Source organism: Delphinapterus leucas, chromosome 1, assembly GCF_059928025.1.
Source record: "Delphinapterus leucas isolate spDelLeu-1000000601 "Yukka" chromosome 1, BTC_Dleu_Yukka2, whole genome shotgun sequence".
NCBI classification, from domain to species: domain Eukaryota; kingdom Metazoa; phylum Chordata; class Mammalia; order Artiodactyla; family Monodontidae; genus Delphinapterus; species Delphinapterus leucas.
The window spans coordinates 151,635,158-151,651,945 of NC_143129.1; the positions used below are offsets into that span (position 1 = coordinate 151,635,158).

The window sequence follows — 16,788 nt, forward strand, 5'->3', positions numbered from 1 at the left end:
TTATAAAACCATAAATGCTAATGATGCTTAAGCTTTCTTATTTTAACAGCTGAATCAGTTAAAACAAGATTTTTGCCCAATCTTAGGAAGAATTCCAGTATATAAAACAAAACTGAATTCTTCTGGTTGAAGTTGAAGCCTTAGAGCCCTGTTTCTTTAACCTTATTCACTACCCCTGTCCTTAAGGCATCTTGAAGAACTCAGGACTCAGGATAACACTGTTTAAAATTCACTGCCAGGCAATTTTGCAGAAATTCTCTTTAGTGTTTATGGCGATCTCTTTTCGAGTTGGTGGTTAATGGCATTTAGATAGATTATTCAGTCAGAAATTTATACTAATTCAGTATTTAATGAGTGCTTACCCTATAAATAGTATTATGTTTCATACTGTGTTGGGATTTAAAGCTCCTCAAGGAATTAATAATTAAAGGTGAGGCGATAAAATATTCAAATATTCCCACATAGAAAGATAAATAATAAGAAAGTATATGATTTACTATGAAATAAACAATTTAGACAGTGAGCACTATTACTGTTTGCAAGAGAGATGATAGGGGACATTTTCTTAGAGAAGGCAAACTTGAGCTGGACCTTTAAGTGTATAGATAATAGAAGAGAGAATTGACTGGGAAGGGAACCCATATGTGGGAATGGTATGTGCAGACAAAAAATGAGAGGACAGAAATGTTCTGTGGACCACGAAATCTCCTTACAGTCTTTTTGCTCTGGTCCTGGTAGTGGCTGTGTGTTATTGCTGCTAAGTGAATATCTATTAAGAGTTTTCTGAGACTTCCCTGGCGGTCCAGTGAGTAAGACCCCGTGCTCCCAATGCAGGGGACAGGGTTCAATCCCTGGTCGGGAAGCTAGATTCTGCATGCATGCCACAACTAAGAGTTTGCATGCTGCAACTAAGAGCCAGTGCAGCCAAAATAAATGAATAAATACTTAAGAAAATAATTAAAAAAAATTTTTTTAGAAGGGTTTTCTGTTTTTCAGCCTACCTGTATAATTATAGACTTAAATCCTCTCAATAACTCTATGGTTTTAGGCTGCTAACTTCTTTCTCCCCTAATTCAGCCTATTCTTTCTAGTGCAGGCTAATTGATTCTAATTGATTTCTGCTTTCACCTCCATTGTTAACCATTTTCTTTCCCACAGTTTTACCATCATTTCAGTGGAAGAGGACAGAAAGTAGTGCTCTGTCTCTGAATCTGTCTATGGTTATATGTATGTCTATAGTCTCCCTCTTAATTATCAGCATGGTTTAATGTTCATAGATTTCTTATTTATGAGCCCTTTAATCTGTTCCTGATGAATGCCAAGAATTTCTGCCACATTACCTTGAGAAGAGCATAATCTAAAGGATGTTAAGTACTAATTTGTAAAATGACTATAGTTTTTAGTTTCTATTTTTTGTTTTAGCTGGCTGTCTGGAATTATACATATCTATAGTCCTCAGGTGTGGGCTTGCTGCTTGCGATACATGTTCAGTTCTTCTATTCAAGAAAGGTAAGTGATATTTTTTTCTGTAGGGTTTTATTTTGATCTTTACCTCCATTCATGTTTTACTGGTGTTATTTAAAGTTCATGCAATGCCTTAACCTTTTATAATACTTATAAACCAGAAGAACAGGCACACTAAGGAAGTCATACATTATATTAAATGGGAATAAAACCAGACAAAAAAGGTGACATTGTGCTATACTTGGAAATGTGAAGGAATTCACTTGCCTAATGACAGTACTGTAACACAAAAGACATACTTTTTATGAGTGGAAAAAAAACCCTAGGGATCATCTACTCTAGCATCCTATTTTATAAAAAAGATTAATTTTCATGGAAGTGACTGAAAATGAGTTTGAATTTGTTTCAAGTGTTTTATTGTTACCCTGTGCTGCTGATAGTACCTTAAGAAACACTTGGGATGAAGTTTAATGTTCTTGGAACTAAAGCACAAGCATTGGAACTAATAGGGAAACTTTATTTCTAACCTCAACTCCTCATTTAATTTTGTTATTTTGTACATGTTGCCATTATTTGCCTCTTACTTTCTTCATCTATTAAATGAAAATTCCAGAGTCTGTTTCTGTCTGCTTTGGTGGCTATAATACACTTTTTTAAAAAAACTTTAATGAAAAGGCAGTATAAGTACATGGCAATAAATCAGATATATATAAAGATACATAATAAAAATGTCTCTTCCATCATATTTCCCCAGATCCTATCCCCAGAGACAATCACTGTTAAAGGAGTATCTTGTGCTTCCTTCTTGAAATACCAATGCATAGACAAATAACACCCTTCCCTGGTCTGTAAAAGTTAAATCACAAATGGGATCAAACCGTTCTACCTTTTCTCTGTTGCTTTTTTCTTTATATCATTATACCTTGGAAATCATTACTAAATCTTGGCACATACAGATTTAATACACATATTTTACAACTGAATAGTAAATAATATATACTATATTTTAAAAACTACTCCTTTTGCTTGCGGACAACTTTGTGTATACATCTTTGTGTGTATATACTAGTATATTTGTGGAATAAATTCCTAAAAGTGGTTTTTCTGGGTCAAATAGTATATCACTTTAAATTTTGGTAGATATTGCCAATTTGTGCTTCAAAGACTATCAGTTTATAATCTTTCCAACAGTGTTTGAGAGTGCCTGTTTTCTCCATCCCCTCACTAACACTGTGGAACAAGTATTTGTTGAGCACCTACTATGTACCAAGCACTATTCATTATATTGGCAATAAACAGTAAACAAAATAAAGACCCTGCAGAGGTAGGCAGTAAACAGAAAAAATAAGTAAAATAAATAGTATTTTACAAGGTGATGAGTGCTGTGGAAAAATAAGCAGGGGAGGTGGATGTTGTGTCTATGGTAGTGGCAGGTAGGGTTGCAGTTTTAAATAGGGCAATCAGGCAGGCAAAGACTTGAGATGGGGGAGTAAGCCATGTGGCTGTCTGGGGCAGTATCACAGGATGATGCGTACAAAGCTGTGGGTGAAAGATCACCTTGCATCTTCAAGGAACAGCAAGGAAGTAGCGTGGCTGGAGAGGAGTGAGGGAAGGGAAAAACAACAAGACCTCAGAGAAGTAACTGGAAGGCCATTATTAGACTTTTTTTTTTTTTTTTTTAAATTTTTGTCTGCGTTGGGTCTTTGTTGGGGCGTGGGCTTCCTCTAGTTGTGGGGAGCCGGGGTTACTCTTCATTGTGGTGCGCAGGCTTCTCATTGCAGTGGCTTCTCTTATTGCAGAGCATGGGCTCTAGGTGCGCAGGCTTCAGTAGTTGCGGCGTGTGAGCTCAGTAGTTGTGGCTCGCAGGCTCTAGAGTGCAGGCTTAGTAATTGTGGCGCACAGGCTTAGTTGCTCCATGGCATGTGGGATCTCCCTGGACCAGGGATCGAACCCTTGCCCCCTGCACTGGCAGGCAGATACTTAACCACTGCGCCATCAGGGATGCCCCCATTATTAGACTTTTGATCTTTGCAAATCTGATGTTTTGTAATCTCATCTTCTGGGAACCTCCTAATCATGTCTCTTGCCATTATTCTGTTGGGTTGTGTATCTTTTTCACATTGCTTTGTAAAAGCTCTCTTTTTCTTTTTCACTCTCTGTATATATACATTTATATAATATGTAAAGTATATATTTCTTAAAATATGTGTTATATGCTGCAAAGATTTTATATATGTGTATATAAATATGTTATAAAAATGTGCGTGTGTACATACATATATGTATTTGTATTGGTATAGATATGTGGCAAAAATTTATTTCCCCCAGATTGTCATTTCATTTCACTTTGGTTAATATTTTTTCCCAGACTTTTTTTTTCTTTTAATTATATGTTCAATACATTCTAAGCCAATATCCCATTGTGTTTGTGTGAATACGTGTGTATCAGTTTATTTATTTATTTATTTTTGCTGTGTTGGGTCTTCGTTTCTGTGCGAGTGCTTTCTCTAGTTGTGGCAAGCGGCGGCCACTCTTCATCGAGGTGCGTGGGCCTCTCACTATCGCGGCCTCTCCCATTGCGGAGCACAGGCTCCAGACGCACAGGCTCAGTAGTTGTGACTCACGGGCCCAGTCACTCCACGGCATGTGGGACCTTCCCAGACCAGGGCTCGAACCCGTGTCCCCTGCATTAGCAGGCAGACTCTCAACTGCTGCGCCACCAGGGAAGCCCCCAGACTTTTTTTAAAGTCCGATTTATCCATCTTTTTTTTTTCTATTTTGCTTAGAAAGGATTTTTATTGAAATGAAAATCTCTTGTTTTTTCTCCAGAAGCTACAGTTCTACTTTTTACATTTTATTTTAATTATATAATATAGTTTTATTTGCAATAAAAGAGAAATTAAATATTCATTTTAACGTATTAGTAATATTAAGTTTTATTATCAGTGACTGGTCTTGCTTTAATTATTTATTGATAGTAAATGCTTGGTGAAGTTAGTTTTGAAGCTCTCTCTGTTAAAATGAAGCGTTAGGGAATTTCTTTGATACTTGGACTCTTTAATTACTGCCGGCCTTTAACCAGGGAGGTATCAGCACTGCTTGGCATAGCTTAGGTTAGTACTTTACAGCATTCTGATCAGTGGTCTTGTCTGACCCTAGAGAGAGGAATTGAGCAGAATAGGCATCCTGCCTCCTAAACCCTCACTGCTTTGTTTTGTTAATAGTGTAATATATCCCCAAATTATCTTTCATTCAACATTTTACAAAGTAGAGACAACTACTAAAAGTTTTTTTTTTTTTTTTTTTGGGTTCACGGGCCTCTCACTGTTGTGGCCTCTCCCGTTGCGGAGCACAGGCTCCGGACGCGCAGACTCAGCGGCCATGGCTCACGGGCCTAGCCGCTCCGCGGCATGTGGGATCTTTCTGGACCGGGGCACGAACCCATGTCCCCTGCATCGGCAGGCGGACTCTCAACCACTGCGCCACCAGGGAAGCCCTAAAAGCATTTTTAAATAGTGGGTTTTGGTGTGTATTTTAAGGACTCTTGATTACTTTACAGATAATTGTTGGGTCATGTAGTGAATAATAAAATGAATGTTCATTTTATCAGTGTTTATAGTAGTGAACTATTGTGAATAATTTAAATATCCACTTTTAAAAGTCTAGGTGAATCAATAATAGCACATCTATAAATTGTAATACTGGATAGTCACTAAAAAAGAATAGGGAGGTCTAAGGTATAATATAGAACAGTGACATGGAAAGAAATCCAAGATTGTCAAATAATAAATAGAAAATGCAATTAAGGAAACAATCCCATTTACCATTGCAACAAAAAGAATAAAATACCTAGGAATAAACCTACCTAAGGAGGTAAAAAACCTGTACTCAGAAAACTGTAAGATGCTGATGAAAGAAATCAAAGTTGAAACAGATGGAGAGATATATACCATGTTCTTGGACTGGAAGAATCAATATTGTGAAGATGGCTATACTACCCACAACAATCTAGATTCAGTACAATCCCTATCAAATTACCAATGGCATTTTTCACAGAATTAGAACAAAAAATTGTACAATTGGTATGGAAACAAAAGACCCTGAATAGCCAAGGCAATCTTGAGAAAGAAAAACAGCTTGAGAAATCAGGCTCCCTGACTTCAGACTATACATCAAAGCTACAGTAATCAAGACAGTATGGTACTGGCACAAAAACAGAAATATAGATCAATGGAACAGGATAGAAAGCCCAGAGATAAATCCATGCACCTGTGGTCACCTAATCTGTGACAAAGAAGGCAAGAATATATAATGGAGAAAAGACAGTCTTTTCAATAGGTTGTGCTGGGAAAACTGGACAGCTACATGTAAAGGAATGAAATTAGAACACTTCCTAAAACCATATACAAAAACAAACTCAAAATGGATTAAAGACCTAAGTGTAAGGACGGACACTATTAAACTGTTAGAGGAAAAAACATAAGCAGAACACTCCTTGACATAAATCACAGCAAGATCTTTTTTGACCCACCTGCTAGAGTGATAAAAATAAAAACAAAAATAAATGGGACCTAATGAAACTTTAAAGCTTTTGCACAGCAAAGGAAACCATAAACAATATGAAAAGACAACCCTCAGAATGGGAGAAAATATTTGCAAATGAAGCAACTGACAAGGGATTAATCTCCAAAATATACAAACAGCTCATGCAGCTCAATAACAAAAAAAACCCAAACAATCAGAAAATGGGCAGAAGACCTAAGTAGACATCTCTCCAAAGAAGACATACAGATGGCCAAGAGGCACATGAAAAGATGCTCAACATCACTAATTATTAGAGAAATGCAAATCACAACTACCATGAGGTATCACCTCACACCAGTCAGAATGGCCATCATCAAAAAATCTACAACAATAAATGCTGGAGACGGTGTGGAGAAAAGGGAACCCTCCTACACTATTGGTGGGAATGTAAATTGGTAGAGCCACTATGGAGAACAGTATGGAGGTTCCTTAAAAAACTAAAAATAGAACTACCATATGACCCAGCAATCCCATTCCTGGGCATGTACCTGAAGAAAGTCATAATTCAAAAAGATACATACACCCCAGTGTTCATTGCAGCAGTATTTACAATAGCCAGGACGTGGAAGCAACCTAAATGTCCATCGACAGATGAATGGATAAAGAAGATGTGGTACATATATACAATGGACTATTACTCAGCCATAAAAAGGAACAAAATAGTGCCATTTGCAGAGACGTGGATGGACCTGGAAACTGTCATACAGAGTGAAGTAAGTCAGAAAAAGAAAAACAAATATTGTATAATATCGCTTATATGTGGAATCTAGAAAAATGGTACAGATGAACTTATTTGCAAAGCAGAAATAGAGACACAGTTGTAGAGAACAAACTTAAAGATACCAAGGGGGGACGGAGAGGATGGGATGAATTGGGAGATTGGGATCAACATGTATACACTACTATGTATAAAATAGATAACTAATGAGAACCTACTGTAGAGCACAGGGAATTCTACTCAGTGCTTTGTGGTGACCTAAATGGGTAGGAAATCTAAAAAAAGGGGATATATGTATACGTATAACTGATTCACTCTGCTGTACAGCAGAAACTAACACAACATTGTAAAGCAACTATACTCCAATAAAAAATAATTAAAAAAAAAACTATATCACAGACCTATTGAATATGTGGTTTAGAAATACCCTAGTAATCATGTTGTGTGCTTTTAATTAAATGTTATTTCTCTTTTCCCTCAAAAAAAAAAAAAGGAACAAATGCAAATAGTGTGTATAGTACCTTGTTTTTGTTAAATTGTATAAAATGTTTGCATATGCCTAGGGGAAAATTCTGAAAGTAAATACTGTAAACTGGAGAGTGGAATGGGATGTTTTCATTTTCTATTTTATACATTCCTGTTTTTGTTTAAAGTATTTACAAGGAAGATGTATTCTATAATAAATGTATTTTAAAAATTAAAAATTAGTAACATTAAAAAGTAAGCATAGGGAATTCCCTGGTGGTCCAGTGGTTAGGCTCCACACTTCCATTAAAGGGAGCATGGGTTCGATCCCTGGTCAGGGAAAAAGTAAGCATAAATTTGCCCCTCAGTTTTCTTCCAAAAATTGGACTGTTTAGTTAGTCTATTAACTAGATTGAGGGACTCACATAGAATTCTTTGAGTGTATTCTTGTTATTCTCAGTAAATTTTAATTAAATGGCATTTTTTTATCCAGGGTTTTTTCAGAATCTGGAAATTTCATTATAGTTCTCTATTCTGTGACACATAAGGATCCTGAGTTTTATGAATGCCTCCCTTGTGATGGCAGGTTACCTGACCTTCGATTCCAGCTACTAACTAGTAAGGAAACATTACATCTTTTCAAAGTAAGTGATTTGATTTCCTAGCACACTTATGACTATTCAGGGTTGTACTCAAATTATTAGGCTTTATTTATAATCAATCTTACTAAATATTAACTTTATTCATTTATGGTTAATTTTGTTTTGTAAATTTTAGGCCATACCTCCAGAACCAAATTCTAATGCAGGATCAAACGTTATCTACAGAGTAACTTTCCCATGTTTTCCTAAAACCTTTGAAGACTATATCAAGAATTTAATGTATATGTTGTATCATTTTATGATATTGAGAGTTAATTTGTGATCTTAGTGTTTTCTTTGTCCTGATTGTTAATTTTTAAATGTATGGGTATAACAAATGGTTTCTCATACTTAAAAGTCAGTGTCTATAATATATAACCCTAGGAATCAGAATAGATTAATATGACTGGCAAAAATATTCGTTTGGGTTTTTCTGTAAGATCTTATGGAAAAACCTGAAAGAACTTTTTGGCCAACCCAATACATTTAGGTGATGGTCGCAGAAAAAGTAGATCTTTGAAACCGTAAATGTCATTATGTAAAAATATTCTAAGGCCAAAAATGAACAATAATTATGCTTTTTTTTTTTTACAAAAATATTGACTATCCCGGGCTTCCCTGGTGGCTCATTGGTTAAGAATCTACTTGCCAATGCAGGGGACACGGGTTCAAGCCCTGGTCCCAGAAGATCACACATGCTGTGGAGCAACTAAGCCCGTGTTGCACAACTGCTGAGCCTGTGCTCTAGACACCGTGAGCCACAACTACTGAGCCCATGTGATGCAGCTACTGAAGCCCACGTGCCTAGAGCCCGTGCTCCACAACAAGAGAAGCCATCGCAATGAGAAGCCCGTGCACTGCAACAAAGAGTAGCCCCCGCTCGCTGCAACTAGCGAAAGACGACGCACAGCAACAAAGACCCAACGCAGCCAAAATAAATAAATAAAATTAAAAAAAAATTTTGCTAGCCCTAAATAACCATGTGTTACCACTCAGATCTTATTTTGTGCCTTTAATTTCATTTATAGGTTGTATTGATTCATGAGTCAAGTTTTTGTATTTAAATTATAAACATAATCATCTTAAATGAGGTCTATTTCCATTTTAGAGACATATCTCACATATATATCACTCATTTTATTCTTCAGATTGTATGTTCAGTTTAAAGTTACTATTTTAACTGAATCCCTGGTTATTGAGTAAGTTACATAGTAAAGATAATTAGGTTTTTACTTTCATTTATGTAGTAGGGAGATGGATAGTTTTTTAAAAAGATTGCATAAAAATAGAACCATATGATTCAGCAGTTCCACTTCTGGGTATTTATCCAAAGGAAACAAGAACACTAATTCAAAAAGGTATGTGTACCACCATGTTAATTGCAGCATTATTTACAATAGCCAAGATATTAAAGCAACCTAAGTGTCCATGGATGGGTGAATGGATAAAGAAAATGTAATTTATCTTATATTATATTACATTATATCATATTATATTAGTATAATGAGAAAATATTCAGCTGTAAAAAAAGGAAGGAAGTCCTGCCATTTGTGACAATATACATGGACCTTGAGGGCATTGTGCTAAGTGAAATAAATAAAACAGAAAGACAAATACCGTATGTCACTTATATGTGCAGTATTTAAACAACAACAACAAAACATTTCATTGAACTCACAGACACAGAGAACAGATTGGTGGTTTGCAAGAGGTTGGGGGGGGGCGGTGTTTGAGGGTGGCCAAAATGGCCAAAGGTGGTCAAAAGCTACAAACTTCCAGTTATAAAGTAAATAAGTAATGGAGATGTAATATACAGCATGGTGAGTATAGTTAATAATGCTATATTGTATTTTGAAAGTTCTCTTTTTTTTAAATTTATTTTATTTACTTTTTGGATGCGTTGGGTATTCGTTGCTGTGCGCAGGCTCTCTAGTTGCAGCGAGCAGGGGCCACCCCTCGTTGTGGTGTGCAGGCCTCTCATTGTGGTGGCCACTGCCGTTGCAGAGCTCAGGCTCCCAGCGCACGGGCTCCAGCAGTTGTGGCACAGGGGCCAAGAAGCTGTGGCTCATGGGCTTCAGAGCACAGGCTCAGTAGCTGTGGCGCATGAGTCCAGTTGCTCTGCGGCATGTGGGATACCCCCAGGACCACGGGTCGAACCCGTGTCCCCTGCATTGGCAGATGGATTCCCAACTACTGCGCCACCAGGGAAGTCCTTGAAAGTTCTTATAAGAAAATATTTATCATTCTGCATGGTGATGGATGGTTAACTAGATTTATTGTAGTGTGTGTTTCACAGTATATTCAAATATTGAATCATTATGTTGTTCACCTGAAAGTATTATGTCATATGTCAATTATATCTCAGTTGAAAGAATGATTTTTTTAAAAAAGATTATAGTTTCAGAAATCAGAAGTCGCCTTCCCCCCAGTGTTTCAGAGCTACTTGTCATCTAAATAGAATTCTCTGGTGTTTATGTAAGTCACATCTCAAAGTATGACGTACTTTATTTCAGAATGTTGAACCTTCTGACAAAAACCCAGTCTATTTTGAACTGAGTGCTGAAGGCCAGAATGCAGAAAGAGAGTTTTTTAACAAAGTTTCCAAGAATCTTTCAATTAAGAGGTAAAAGATATTTATTGTCATGTGTACTTTTTAAATTAATTTTATTAGTTTTCTGGTGAGTAATTAAAGTAACTCCCTAAATATTTCTGAGGAAACTATTTGTAAATCTTTTACCATAGGTATCCTTGCTTTAAATGCATTGCTTCATAGAAGTTGGATGATAATTTTAATGAAGTGACAACTCTAATATGGTTCTCATTTGAGTTGATTTATTACATAGGGGAACAGAAGTATTTGTCGAGACATTATCTTGTTTAAGAAGAAGCATCCTGTTTTTGTTTAGTTTGCCTTCTCTTCCCTTCCTTGTAGTATTAAACCTAGGCCTATCTGATAAACTACTATAAAAAATAACTCCTCTACCTAAAAAAGAAAACTTTTAAAGCAAATGCACTTGGAGAATATTAAATAATGGTTGTGAATTTTTGGGTCCATATATACCTTTTATGGTAAAGTAGATATTTCCTTTGTATTAGGGTTCTCCAGAGAAACAGAAGTGACAGGATATATATACATAGATTTGTTTTAAGGAATTGATTTGTGCAGTTGGGAAGGCTTGTCAGGGCCAAAATCTGCAGGGTAGGCTGGCAGCCTGAGACAAGTTGCAGTTAGAGTCCAAAGGTGGTCACCTGGCAGAATTCCCTCCTCTTGGGGAGGTCAGTCTTTGTTCTATTAAGGCATTCAGCTGATTGGATGAGACCCACCCACATTATGGAGGATTATATGCTTTACTCAGAGTCTACCGATTTAAATGTTAATCTCATCTTAAAAACACCTTTACAGAAACATCTAGAATAATGTATGACCAAAAATCTGGCTACTGTGGCCTAGCCAAGTTGACACATAAAATTAACCCTTCATATCCCTATTCTAGCTTTCTCATTTATTTTACTATGTGCCTGATAATGTGCTAAGAGCTGGGGATATAGTGGTATTAAAAACAGATGCAGACACGATCCCTTTCCTCATGGAATTTATAGTTCAGTAATGGAGTGTTGAATTCTCTGTATTATTTGAGAGGTCCATTAAATTAATATTTGCCAAGTATTTAATAACCTCATTTAAAAGTTACTTTGGAATGCTGGTTTATTCTTTGATTCTGTAGCTCAGAAACTATTGTTATTTTTAACTTGCACTTACAACTGATTTGTCCTTTTCTCAACTTTTTGATTATAACCTTAACCTATCTTTGGGCCTCTTTAATACTATCTGTTTAGTATCTTGTATGAGAAACAAGCAGGTATAAGGTTCATTATAGATTATTGCAATTATTGAGAAAATAGCTTCACCTTTTTTTTTTTTTGGCCGTGCCGCCTGTCACGCAAGATCTTAATTCCCCGAACAGCGATCAGACCCGTACCCCCTGCATTGGGAGCACTGAGTCTTAACCACTGGACCACCAGGGAAGTCCCTAGCTTGACTTTTTTTTTTTTTTTTTTTTGCGGTACGCGGGCCTCTCACTGTTGTGACCTCTCCCGTTGCGGAGCACAGGCTCCGGACGCGCAGGCTCAGTGGCCATGGCTCACGGGCCCAGCCGCTCCGCGGCATGTGGGATCTTCCCGGACCGGGGCACGAACCCGTGTCCCCCGCATCGGCAGGCGGACTCTCAACCACTGCGCCAGCAGGGAAGCCCCTTGACCTTTTTTAAATAGCATTCATTCATCTGTCCTTAACACTTGATTCTGTAGGTGGAAGTTAACTATGATACAGTTTTAAAATAAGTGCCAGCTATGCCAACTATTTATAGAGGCTACGTAACATAATAGTTGTGAGTTCAGGTTATGGTATAAGACATATATGTGTTCAAGTCTTGGTTGTAAACATCACTATCCCATCTGTAAAATGGGAATTATGACTATATCCGTTATTCTAACGAAGTACCACAAACTTAAGTGACTTCAAACAATACAAAGTTATTATCTTCTAGTTCTGGGGGTCAGGAGTCCAAAATGGATCTTTGGGGCTAAAATCAAAGTGATGGTAGGGCTGCATTCCTTTTGGAAGCTTTAGTGGTGAATCCATATTCCCTTTTCCAGCTTCTAGAGGCCACCTGCATTCCTTGTCTTACTCCATCTTCAAAGCTAGCAGCATAGCATCTTCAAATCTCTCTCTGACTTCTTCTATCCTCCTCATATCTCCTTCTCTGCCTGACCATCTTGCCTCCATCTTATAAGGACCATTGTGATTACATTGAGCCTCCACATCTCAAGATACTTAATCATATCTGCAAACTCCCTTTTTCCTTTTACACTAACATATTCACAGGTTCTGGGGATTAGAAAGATGTCTGAGGTATACGCTATCTTTGGGCATTTTAAGTTATTCTTTTTTTTTTAAGAAGATGTTGAGGGTAGGAGTTTGTTTATTTATTTATTTTTGCTGTGTTGGGTCTTCGTTTCTCTGCGAGGGCTTTCTCTAGTTGCGGCAAGTGGGGGCCACTCTTCATCGCGGTGCGCGGGCCTCTCACTGTCGCGGGCTCTCTTGTTGCAGAGCACAGGCTCCAGACGCGCGGGCTCAGTAGTTGGGGCTCACGGGCCTAGTTGCTCCGCGGCATGTGGGATCCTCCCAGACCAGGGCTCGAACCCGTGTCCCCTGCATTAGCAGGCAGATTCTCAACCACTGCGCCACCAGGGAAGCCCTTAAGTTATTCTTGAAGCGGGTTAGATCAGCAGAAAACTATATTCTTACAGACTTGCAGGAACACCTTCATTGTCTTAAGGTTTAAGGTTTTATTCAAGCTTTTATTGAATGTTTATGGAAGAAAAAGCCAAATTAAGGGGACACTTGGAATTTCTTTAACATTGTTGAAAAACCGTGTCTATTTTCTTTTTTTTAATTTATTAATTTACTTATTTATGTTTGGCTGCATTGAGTCTTCGTTGCTATGCATGGGCTTTCTCTAGTTGCAGCGAGCAGGGGTTGCTCTTCATTGCGGTGGCCTCTGTTGTGGTCAAGCACAGGCTCTAGGCCCACGGGCTTCAGTAGTTGTAGCACATGGACTCAGTAGTTGTGGCTCTTGGGCTCTAGAGCGCAGGCTTAGTAGTTGTGGTGCACAGGCTTAGTTGCTCTGCGGCATGTGGGATCTTCTGGGACCAGGGCTCGAACCTGTGTCCCCTGCATTGGCAGGTGGATTCTTAACCACTGCACCACCAGGGAAGTCCGGCCGTGTCTATTTTCAACTCTGACCAAAGCTTTGATAAGGATCAGTTATTTTTACTTTTTTTTTTTTTTTGCGGTACACGGGCCTCTCACTGTTGTGGCCTCTCCCGTTGTGGAGCACAGGCTCCGGACACGCAGGTTCAGCAGCCATGGCTCCCGGACCCAGCCGCTCTGCGGCATGTGGGATCTTCCCGGACCGGGGCACGAACCCGTGTCCCCTGCATCGGCAGGCGGACTCTCAACCACTGCGCCACCAGGGAAGCCCCAAGGATCACTTATTTTTAGATTTTAATTTTAATAAAATGTTTATCTTACCTAGATAACTGGTATTAAAATTATACAACATTTTTTTCTTTTTGTCTTGGGTGCTAAAAAAGCTCAGAAATGAGTATTTTTTGTTTTTTGTGTTTTTTTGGCTGTGCCACACATCATGTGGGATCTTAGTTCCCTGACCAGGGATTGAACCTGCACCCCTTATAGTGAAAGCGCAGTCTTAACCACTGGATGGCCAGGGAAGTCCCTCAGAAATGGATTTTATTGCTCAGCGTTGGGAAATTTTATATGTGTGTATCTATGTGTATATTTGTATATGTTTATCATAAGTAAGTATGTAGCAAATATTAATTCCTTGCCACAAACTCAGGTGTACCCAAAATGTAACTTTTTTTGTTTTTATTCTTTTCTCTTTTTTGGTGCAGCATGTGGGATCTTAGTTCCCCAACCAGGGATCGAGCCCGATTCCCCGGCATTGGAAGTGCAGAGTCTTAACCAGTCGACCACCAGAGAAGTCCCCTACTTTTTTTCTTTTTAAAAGTAATTGAGGGAATTCCCTGGCGGTCCAGTGGTTAGGACAGCGTGCTTTCACTGCTGGGGCCTGGGTTTGATCCCTGGTTGGAGAACTAAGATCCCACAAGCCGCGCGGTGCCACAGCCAAAAAAAAAAGTAATTGAAATTAATTTCTATTTTGAGCTCCTATTCATTTTGCTCAGTTATAGAAGCCAAATTTCAGTTAATTCAAGGTCTGTTTCTTCTGAGATTATATGTAATTTAGAGGGGACTAATGCTCTGCCACTACTGGTGATGTGGGGTGACATGATTATCATCCATCCACACCACTCAGCCATCTGCTGAGGTGTTTTCTTTCTTTCTTTCTTTCTTTTTCTTTCTTTCTTTCTTTCTTTGGTTGCACCAGGTCTTAGTTGCAGCAGGCAGACTCCTTAGTTCTGGCTTGCGGGCTCTTTAGTTGCCGCTTGCTGGCTCCTTAGTTGAGGCATATATGTGGGATCTAGTTCCCTGACCAGGGATCGAACCCAGGCCCCCTGCATTGGGAGCGTGGAGTCTTACCACTGCGCCACCAGGGAAGTCCCTGAGGTGTTTTCATTTGCATCTGGTTTTTGGCAGTTGGTTTGTGCAGGATCCTGCTGCGACCTCCTTACCCTATTCAGGTCACTGGCTCTCTGGGTCATGCCCATGCTGCACTGAGGCATATGGAATATCATTCTGTATTCTCCATGTCCTTCTTGGGTGTGGGAGGAGAGCTTTGTGAGATTGTTTCATTGCAGCACCTTGGCACAGAAAGAACTCTGTGTTTGCCTCTACAGACTATCAGGGTTTGGGACTAAGGTCTATTCTGCTGTCAAATCTTCCATATCTACTTGGGGGTTTCTGTTGTTCTCCTGCTAAGGAGACAGGACCCTTTCTTAGGAGTTCCATTGATGTCTAAGCTCTCTTAGCTTCCTTCTGGGTTTTCTTTTGTCTTCCTTACCTCAGCTACTGAGATTTTATTTAGTTTAGGATGGAAAAAAACTGGATGCGTATAGTCTTTCAAATTTTAGTCTTAAACTCTAATTTCAGCTTTTGAAACTCAGTACCAGCACTTAAAATTTTTCTGTGTTCTATTGGGACATGGCACCTGGGACACAATAACTTCAACTGACTAAATGGAAGGAGGTATTTCAATTAATGTCTCAGTTTTTTACCATCGCAGATATAATTACATAGGAAAATGTAATTCCTTACTTGATTTTTCTTTCTAACACAGAGTTTAATGCAGTATGTTTAATACAGTGAGTATACATCTCTCTTATCAGATAATAAATTTTTGATGGCAAGCTCTGTATCTTATTAATTTCTATACTCCCCTAAGTGGTTAATCAGAAAATGCTCAGTAACTATTGCTTTATTATGACATTAAGATTAACTGGGTTATGGATGCAACTAGAGATAATCATACTAAGTGAAGTAAGTCAGAAGGAGAAAGACAAATACCGTATGATGCCACTTATATGTGGAATCTAAAATATGACACAAATGAACCTATCTGTGAAACAGAAACAAAATCAGGGACGTAGAGAACAGACTTCTTGTTGCCAAGGGGGAGGGGGGCAGGAGAAGGTTGGGTTAGGAGTTTGGGATTATCAGTGCAAACTGGTATATATAGAATGGATAAACAACAAGATCCTACTGTGTATAGCACAGGGAAATACATTCAGTATCCTGTGATAAACTATAATGGAAAAGAATATGGAAAAGAATGTATGTGTGCCTGCACGTGCGTGTGTGTGTGTGTGTGTATAGATAGATAGATAGATAGATAGATAACTGAGTCACTTTGATGTACAGCAGTAATTAACAACATTGTAATTCAACTATACTTCAATTAAAAATAAATTTAAAAAAAAGAATAACTGGGTTAAACTTGCCATGATCAGGAGAAGAGGGTAGATTATTAAGCATGAGTCTGACTGGCTCAGCTTTCCTGATCATCTGGCACTGGCCTGAAAAAATAAAATAATTTTTGGTTGTCAGATACTAAATTAAATGATCCAGATACTATTGTGGCTTATTAAAGGACTTTATTCAGCTTCAGAAAGAAAGAACAAATGAAAACTAAATTACTGAAGACTTATATTTTCTCCCCTCTGTTCTTTAGGTCTTCTCAAAAGTTACCTCCAGGGAAAATGCCAATAAGTGATCATGACTCTGGTGTTGAAGATGAAGATGTTTCTCCAAGACCAATTCCTAGTCCTCATCCAGTGAGTCAGAAGGTATCACTGATCTTAGAACTCACCTTTGTGATTAGAAACCTAAAAGTCTCTTCATGTTAAAGCACTCAATAATATTACCTAAAACTTCCT

The 16,788-nt window shown here is 38.2% G+C and overlaps 1 protein-coding gene across 4 annotated transcripts in view; it reads left to right on the top strand.

The window, feature by feature from the left end:
* Nucleotides 1-16,788, top strand: part of STIL (STIL centriolar assembly protein) — a 63,367-nt gene that overhangs the window by 20,917 nt on the left and 25,662 nt on the right. For 3 of the 4 annotated variants that reach the window (XM_089923092.1, XM_089923081.1, XM_089923088.1), the window contains 4 exons: nt 1,423-1,509; nt 7,725-7,875; nt 10,386-10,495; nt 16,584-16,698. In XM_089923092.1, the coding sequence (XP_089779218.1) occupies nt 1,423-1,509; nt 7,725-7,875; nt 10,386-10,495; nt 16,584-16,698 (463 nt within the window). The other variant, XM_089923097.1, reaches the window with a different exon arrangement.